General features: G+C 36.1%; 1 protein-coding gene across 1 annotated transcript; it reads right to left on the bottom strand.

The window, feature by feature from the left end:
- Positions 1 to 958: 958 nt before the first annotated feature.
- LOC110911442 (serine/threonine-protein phosphatase 2A 65 kDa regulatory subunit A beta isoform) lies at positions 959 to 8,107 on the bottom strand. The gene is made up of 13 exons (XM_022156063.2): positions 7,923 to 8,107; positions 5,888 to 6,297; positions 4,732 to 4,978; positions 4,516 to 4,628; positions 3,608 to 3,687; positions 3,322 to 3,463; positions 3,155 to 3,235; positions 2,370 to 2,474; positions 2,082 to 2,264; positions 1,907 to 1,999; positions 1,627 to 1,766; positions 1,466 to 1,532; positions 959 to 1,269 (listed from the first exon to the last, which is right to left on the bottom strand). The coding sequence occupies exons 2-13, from the start codon at positions 6,278 to 6,280 to the stop codon at positions 1,150 to 1,152; spliced, it is 1,764 nt and encodes a 587-aa protein (XP_022011755.1). The 5' UTR covers positions 6,281 to 6,297; positions 7,923 to 8,107; the 3' UTR covers positions 959 to 1,149.
- Positions 8,108 to 8,655: the final 548 nt, after the last annotated feature.

Genomic DNA, 8,655 nt, shown 5'->3' with positions numbered 1-8,655 from the left:
AGGCGTTCTTAAACAATGCAAGTACCTTCATTGCAACTTGTTAGTATGGCGATTTTGCAACAGTTGTTAGTATGTGCACAATAGGGGATCCCATGATTAGAGAGGGGAAGGGGGAGGCTGCATAACTACACACAATGCCTTTATAAATTAGAGAAAAGGCGTAAATTTTACATCAAGCTACATTAATGTCTTCACATTAGCCCCCACTTAGGCCGTGTGCTATGGTTTCACGTTGGTGCCCACCTGGCATCCGGCGGGGCGTGTAGGGGCGGCAAACACCGGCAGAGGGGGCGTGAAGGGGAGAGGCGGGGTAGGGAACGTGAAGAGGGAAGTGGTGTGAGGTCCATGCTATTCTAAACCAATGATAAATTTTGTTTGTTTTTTTTTTCCTTTAAACTTATATAAAAATAGTATTATTTTATTGGGTAATGAAAAGAGGGTGAAATGATAGTCGGTGTTAGTGAAAGAAAGTAAAGGAAAGCGGGGTGACGATGTGTTAGTAGGGATGAGCAAATGGCACCCGATACATGTACCGAACCGGCACCGGTAGCGAATTTACCGAACCGGGTACACTTTCGGTACCGACTTTTGAGATTTTCGGTACTGGTTTTTACCCTCAAATACTGGTAGTGTACCGGGTATATTTGGTTCCGGTACCCACTTTTTGAGGATTTTCAATACCGGTACTTTCGGTACCGAGCTCATCCCTATGTGTTAGTGAGGTGACAGTTACTTTATGACTTATGACATGACAGTGATATGGAGTGAAGGGACGTGAAACGGTAGGGGATGGCCTTGCATGAAATTACACATGATTTTGCGTTTTTTAGACAAATTTCACATTCACACCCTGTAAGTCAAATAAAGTTAAAACTTAACATTCCAGTTTGATTTGAATTTTACATCAAGTTTGAAGAATTGAGGGTGTACGTAGGTATACATGTATAATTGTGGCCTGAATTGCAAATCTTCAATGCTTACTTTCATTTATTGAACTCTATGAATCTCTTCGTTCAATTCAATTTGTGGGTTAACACGAGGAAATATTCACGTGTTCTTTTTAAATAAACAAAAACATAAATAAATCATAAAAAATAACTGTTGTAAAACAAACTGATGAAACGTCAGGTAAGCTCAACTCGGATTTTTCTAGCTTGAAGTCGTCTTGTTATCGATAGCCTGAATTGCTTGGTTTGCAAAAAAGCGGACATCAGCATCCGGATCCTCAGACAACTCAATCAGACATGGTCGAATGGTACTCTCCACAACCTAAACAACATATGTGATGAAGTGTGCTAAATGGGTCATGTTTGCGAGTTGATATGTCTAACACGACACAAAAAGACACGTCTTCTATTTTTTTAAATTTTGGCATATAATACCCAATATGCGACGTAAAACACACTCAAAAAAAAATACAATAAGCAGGTTGTGAGTATACTAACTGCGATAAAAAGTAACTTACAGTATGGTCAACAATGGGTGTCATGGATTGTAAGGCCTTTGCTACATTGAATTTGATATTTGGCACTCTGAAATCACACAATTTGTTGTTACAAGCAACAAAATGCAAAAAAAAAAAAAAAAAAAAAAAAAAGGAAGTTACAATTCAAGAACTGCATTCACCTGTCTTTGGAGGCCTCAACAACCACAGGAAGCAATTTAGAACAAGTGATTTCTGACCCCATAACAGGTGCAAGTAGAGAAATTGCACGAAGAACGGTCATACGATGCAAGTAATGTGGGTTCTTAATCATATCTAATACCTGCCAAAAAAAACAATATGCAACTTAAAAGTTGAAACAAAAAAAAAAAAACAATAGCTCTAACTCCCAATTAAATTGATATATCAAAAATGCAGTGTCGTGTTCGGTAATTAACAGATTCCCACAATAATGACACGAACCTGTGGAACAATGTGTTGCAATGCCCAATCTGGGCCAAATTCCTCTGCAAGGCGCTTTAAGTTAGTAGCAGCGGCGTCTCTGATGGAGTAAACCTGCAGCACATATATATTACTGTATATATTGTAAACGTTATATATATGTATATGTGCGCATGCATGTGCGTAAAGAACTAACCTTGTCCTGTAGCCATTTCATGCAGAGAGCACCTAGCTTATCGTCAAAAAATCCTACACCTAATTGGCTAGCCAATAAAGGTATGTATTCGATTATAGCCAATCGAACCCTCCAATGCCTGTCCTCTGCCAGCTCAACAATGGCCGGTAGTAAAGATTGAGACAGAAGATCAATCCCAATAACCTGCATTAACAGCAAACATGTAAATGACTGAATGAAAAGCAATAAATCCAAGACTAAGTCTTCTAAATGTAAATATATTACATATAATGAAAAAAGAGCGTATACCTGATTCACTTGATCTAGCTTACTGATAATACTGAGGCGTACATCTGGGAACTCATCCTTTAGAAGTGAAAGGAATATGGGAAGGAGTTGTTCGGTTGTTGCTTCCTGCAATTTATCACCAAACTAACCATCAAAACACAGACCACAAGCTCCATTTTACCTGGTCCAATTGGTTAGTGGGGTATTGGTGGGGCCCAGTGACTGACGGGTACTCATAGTGCTGCAAACGAACCGAGCGAACAAGACCTTGTCCATGTTCGTTTGTTAAGGGAATATATGTATTCATGAACACTTACCGAACGAGATTTTATGTTTGCGTTCATTCGTTAAGGAAGTGAACATGTTCATGTTCGTTTGTTAATTTTAGGTAACAAAGGGCAAATGAATGTTCATGAAAACAAACGAACACAAACGAGCGTTCATGAACATATTATATAATACATTGATACTTATTAAATGTTTTATTTGGAGGAATTTAGTTCATGAACATATTATATAATACACTGATACTTGTTAAATGTTTTATTTGTTGGAATTTAGAAGTATTTAAACAAAATACATAAAAATAAAAAACACTAGATGTCTTGTCAATGTTCGTTCAGTTATTAAACGAACGAACATAAACAAACTTCCCGCCAAATAGTTCTCAAACTGTTCGCTGAACATTCAGTTCGCTTGCAGCCCTAGCGTACTCATGGTTATCAAAAAAAGAGAGAAAAAAGAAAAAAAAAAGAGAGAAAAAAAGAACAAAACACCAATGGAGATGAATTATAAGAAACGCTTACTTTTCCTAAAACAGGGGCCATGCCCATTATAACAGAGGCCAGAGCAGACCTGACATGCTGAGAAGAATCCGATGACAATTCCTAAAATACATAGATCCAACATTAAGAATAATACACCAACACGTCTCAGTGATAGCATTTGACCAACATGAAGATAGTGATCACACCTTTACACATGGAAGAATATGCTGAATTGCAAGTTCTGCATTTAAAATCAGAGAGAATTTGGTGACTTTTCCAGCAGCTGCAATGCGTACTTCAGCTTCATTATCTCTAAGTAGCCTTACATATGCTGGAACCAGTTCTGACCTACCAATTGAATAGTGTAATAATAATGACTGAAATAAAGATAATATATATATACACAGGCTGCTTATATTCAGCAATAGTGTTGAAATATATGTGCCAATTTTCTTGATGAAAAATAGCTTCGAAATTCAAATATAACCGTACTTGGTAGGTTCAGGGCCCACAGCTTCACATAGTTCATATAACTGATTAGCTACCATATACCGAACACGCCATGACTTGTCCTGATTTAGAAGATACCCTTTGAATAGTAAGTTAATGGAAGAAAGAATGCATAGAGAAAGGGTATTTTAAACAACAGATATACACGATATAAACAACAACTATAAAGAATGTGAAGCAAAAACCGTTATCACATTAGTGTGTACCGTATTTAAAGAAAGAGCATCAATATGTAGAACGCACTGTTGCCTACTAGAATAGACGCTTAAACTCTAACTAGAGTAACACACTAATAATCTATCGAGATAATGACAGACTTAGCCCTACATCATAATTAACATCAAAAACTTAACAACTTTAGAAGGAAATGGACCAGAAATCAAAAATCATTTCACCAATACAAATCCATAATGAGACACGATTTGGTCAAATTTTAAGGAGTACAATGCCATTTTCGTCCCTGAGGTTTGGCCAGTTTTGCGACTTTCGTCCAAAGGTTTGTTTTTCCGCATCTGGATCCAAAAGGTTTGAAATCTTGCCATTTTCATCCAGCTAGTTAACTCCGACCATTTTTCTCCGTTAAGTCAGGGGTATTTCCATCTTTTTTTGTAAACTTAAAGTGGAATTCGGTCTTTTTCACTTTAGGTAAACTCGCTAGAGATGTGTGAAAAAGACCTAATTGCCCTTTAAGTTAACAAAAAAGACAGAAATACCCCTGAATTAACAGATAAAATGGATGGAGTTAATGAGCCAGAAGAAAATGGCAAGAATTCAAACCTTTTGGATCCAGATGCAGAAAAACAAACCTTTGGATGAAAGTCGCAAAACTGGCCAAACCTCAGGGACGAAAATGGCAAAAGAAACTACAGAAAGTACAGCTATAAGTGTACCTGAGAAAAATTGACAATGACAGGAAGAATATGTTTAACACAATCCTGGGACTCTAGCAACTTCCCAAGTGCAGCACAACCCTCAACGGCTAGTAAACGTACAGAATCTTGATCTGCAACAAGGAGAAAATTATACCCCTATAACCCTACTCATTTAAAAATGAACCAAAAAGCTAGAAAACCAAGCTAATAACTGATGAAAAAAGCACAATATACCATCCTGTGTAAGATCCTCAAATATTTGCATGATGTCAGTCTTGAGATGAGCAGGTTCCATAGTAGCGGCAAACTTCCCCAAGTTTGTAGCAGCGGATCTCCTAACCATAGGCATGTCATCTTGACATAACTGACTATATACTGACCTCAGTTCGGCTTTTGAGTTCTCTGGGGCACTTGGATACGGAATATGAAATAACCCACAAGCAGACACCCGCGCGGTGAACCATTCACCAGCTGCCAGCCTCTGCACAACAATGTAATCATAGATAAAAAGGCTTAATAGCTAATTAGGCCTGTAAATGGACCGAAGGTTCATGAACTGTTCGTGAACTTGTTCGGTAGTAAGTTCATTTATTTAATAACGAACGAACATGAACACAAGTTTTGTTCATTCATTTATGTTCGTGAATGTTCGTTTATGTTCATTTTAATTTGGATACATAAATAATCATATTTATATAAATATTAAATATAAAAGGAACGGGTTAGGTTCATTTGTAAACAACCCCCTTGATTGTGAACACTAGTGAACTAATCCTAGCCCTTGATTATCAATACACAAGTGTAAATCAATGGCCAGGATTTGATGATGAAAATACACTAGTGTATTTTACAATTTGATGATGTAAATCAATGGCCAGGATTTGTTCACTCAGTTCACAAATACACTAGTGTTCACTCTAGAACCCCACCCAAAAGGAACTTTCTAACTAAATATATAAATATAACTAATTGGTAATTGGGTTTCTAGTAATAAAAATGGGTTTTCCAATGTTATCATAGTTAATCACTAATTTATATAAAAAATATTTTATGTCCGTTTATGTTTAGTCAATTATGTTCAGTTGTGCTCATTTATGTTTGTTCAATTAGGTTCATTTGCGTTGTTTATTGTTTGTTAAATTATGTTCGTTTAAGTTTGTTTGTTTATGTACGTTTGCGTTCGTGAACTGTTCGTTTAGGTTTTAAACGAACACAAACATGTCCATTTTCTTAATAAATGAACATGAGCAAAAAAAATGTGTTCGATTATATGTTCGTGTTCGGTTAAAGTTAACGGAACGAACACGAACATGCCATTGTTCGTGTTTGTTCGATTCATTTACAGGCCTATAGCTAATAGTGCTCGCTACAGTGCTGGATTCAAACTAACCTTAACCAATGGTACAAAAGACTCAGCCAAATCAGTCTCCTTCATCTGTGAACCAATCTTGCATAACGACTCGACAGCTTTCTCCCTTACACAGGTTTCTTCAACGGTGCATAGAGTTTCAAGAGGGGGTAACAACACATTGGCATGCTCTATTCCTCCGATGTACGGAATGAACGCACCCAATTCTTCCGCCATTGCAAGAAGAACCTCGTCGACATCATCGTTGTTTTCACTCAGGAAAGGAATTAACTCCTTTCTGGTACGTTCCTCCCCGAGAGCGCGTGCGATTGTTGGAAGCCTTCTGATCGAATTTAATCGTAATTGGATATCTTCGTTCTTCAGCTCGTCTATCAGTACCGCTATCGGGTACAAAGGCTCGTCCCCCATTGACATTTCAGTTCACAGAATAACTGCAGTTGATCAAAGATTCAATACAGAACTCATAAAGAATGCAAGCAGCAAGCTTAACAGTTAAGAACAATGTTTACTTTTTTTTAAAGTGTTTATAAACTTTAATTAAAGTAACTTTTTGTTACTGAAATTAATACTTCTAACACCAAAAGTAAGGTTAATCTTCAAAATTAAAGCAGTCAATTAGGGGATTTATTTGTTTAATTTAGTTAGCTAGCTTAGGGGAGATCAACAAATTAATCAATTCATTAAAAATACCTACATACCCTTAGAATAATATTATATACAACTGTAAGATGGAGCATTCTTATTGGTTTAACGTTAACTTTATCTTCTTGCATAGTTTTTTTTATTTTTGTTTGAACCTTCCACTGTGTGTGCGTGTGAAAACAAATCATTAAAGACATACAGGATGCAAGATTGCAAGCTTAACAGTTATAAAATTTAAGACCATTTTTTTCTCATTTTGGAAAGTGTTTATAAACTTTAATGTAACTATCACTTTTCCAAAACAATTATAGCAATTTTAATATTGAAATTTAATCCCTTCTAACAGATTTGATACAATAAAACACATCCATACGTACATATAGACAAAGTATATCGTACATTACGGCTTAACATACTTCACGTACGACAACATGCGTGATTTGTTCTATAACATGCGTGATTAATGTTTTCAATATGCGTGATTATTGTGTTTCAACATGCGTGATTTTGGATTTTTGAGTTATAACGTGCGTGATTTTAAAATGAACGTGCGTAATTACTTGTCGTACGTGATGTACGTTAAGCCATAATGTACGTTAACCTTCCTCTATATAATTATATATACCCACACATACATCATTAAAGGCATACAGGATGCAAGCTTAACAGTTAACACTAATGTTTCTTATTTTAGAAAGTGTTTAGGCTATGCGGTATGGTGATGGTCCATCCTTGGAGGATGATCTGCCACGTAGGATGGGTGTGAAGATGGGGCAAAGAGGATGGAGGTAAGGAAATGGGGGATGGACCTAGAATATATATGTATATATTGTATGTATAGGTGTGTGAGAGAGGGGGAGGCCCGTCCCAACGCCAGGAACTCGACGTTCAGGACGCCGGCTTGGGGGGGGGGGGGGGGGGGGGGGCGAACCCCATACCGCAAAGCCTTATAAACTTCAATGCAACTATCAGTTTTCCAAAACAACTATAGCAATTTTCATATTGAAATTTAATCCTTCTTTCTAACACCAAACTAAGGTCAAACTCCAAAATCAAAGCAATAACTCTTTATCTTCTCACAGATTAAATATAACAAACATTAAAACAAATCATTAAACACATATATCACATTTAACTTTATACAATTAATAATCTACCAACAGATCATCTAATTTAACCTATAAACTAAATCAAAACTAAAAGTACAAGATCTAATCACCTAAACCTAAATCTAACAAATCCGGATACCGAACAATTAACAAACGGAATCAAATCCAAATCTCACATTGTAATAAACAAATCGATGATTCACAACGTAATTGTACGAATTTAGATCGAATAACAGAAATTTAAACGGAAAATTAGGTTAAATTGACGGAAAAAAACAGATTGATCGAGTAGATCTGAATGTTACCGTAATAAAGGAATGATTAGAGTTCGAATGGCGTCTTCATCGTCGTTAACTACGAGAGAGATGAAATCATTTCGATTTGTATGGAAATTAACGTATGATTATGAACACAAGTGCAGTGCCGAGAGAGATGGAGAAATAAGAAATTGCAGTTTTTTAGGAGACAAAGTTTTGGAAAGGTCCCTTGGCTATGAGTTATTAGCCATTTGAGGCACTACATCTTTTAAGTATGTAATACGTTTACGTCGTTCATTTCAGAACCAATAATATGTTCAGAATGGTGATATTTACATAATACATTTGTACATTTTGTTTAAGTGTGATACGAAAAGAGGTTACATAATCGCATACTCAACTGTCTCATGAAATCAGCAATGTGTTATACACAAGTGTTTTATGTGATTCTCGCAGTCCTCAAGATAATATTGATATCGAAAAATTTGTGCCCTACCAGCTGGTTATTATTGTTGTTTGACAATGGGTCGGTTTAATGGGATCTAGTTAGGTTAGTTTGTTGGTTTTTGATTTATAGATTAGAGTGTGGGACGTTTAAATTATCTTAATATTCAAACTTAAAAGGTTTTTACTATTTAGTTTTTTTCATCAATTACTTATGGGATGAGTTTTTTTTCAAAACCAGTGTAATGTTGATAACCATAAAAATTGAATAACGCATGTGTACATCTATCTATACTATATAATAAAAGAAACCAATGAAGGGACACTTGTCATTATT

This window comes from Helianthus annuus, chromosome 15 (genome assembly GCF_002127325.2).
Source record: "Helianthus annuus cultivar XRQ/B chromosome 15, HanXRQr2.0-SUNRISE, whole genome shotgun sequence".
In the NCBI taxonomy this organism is placed as follows: domain Eukaryota; kingdom Viridiplantae; phylum Streptophyta; class Magnoliopsida; order Asterales; family Asteraceae; genus Helianthus; species Helianthus annuus.
This window is presented reverse-complemented; position numbering and strand designations above follow the sequence as displayed.

What these genes read in the sequence shown, in the direction of transcription:
- LOC110911442 (XM_022156063.2), bottom strand. Translation starts at nt 6,280, where the DNA reads ATGTCAATGGGGGACGAGCCTTTGTACCCGATAGCGGTACTGATAGAC. An exon ending in GTGGGCCCTGAACCTACCAA is followed by an intron (nt 3,464 to 3,607) that starts GTACGGTTATAT and finishes TTCAATTGGTAG; the next exon opens with GTCAGAACTGGTTCCAGCAT. An exon ending in TGGCCCCTGTTTTAGGAAAA is followed by an intron (nt 2,475 to 3,154) that starts GTAAGCGTTTCT and finishes GATAAATTGCAG; the next exon opens with GAAGCAACAACCGAACAACT.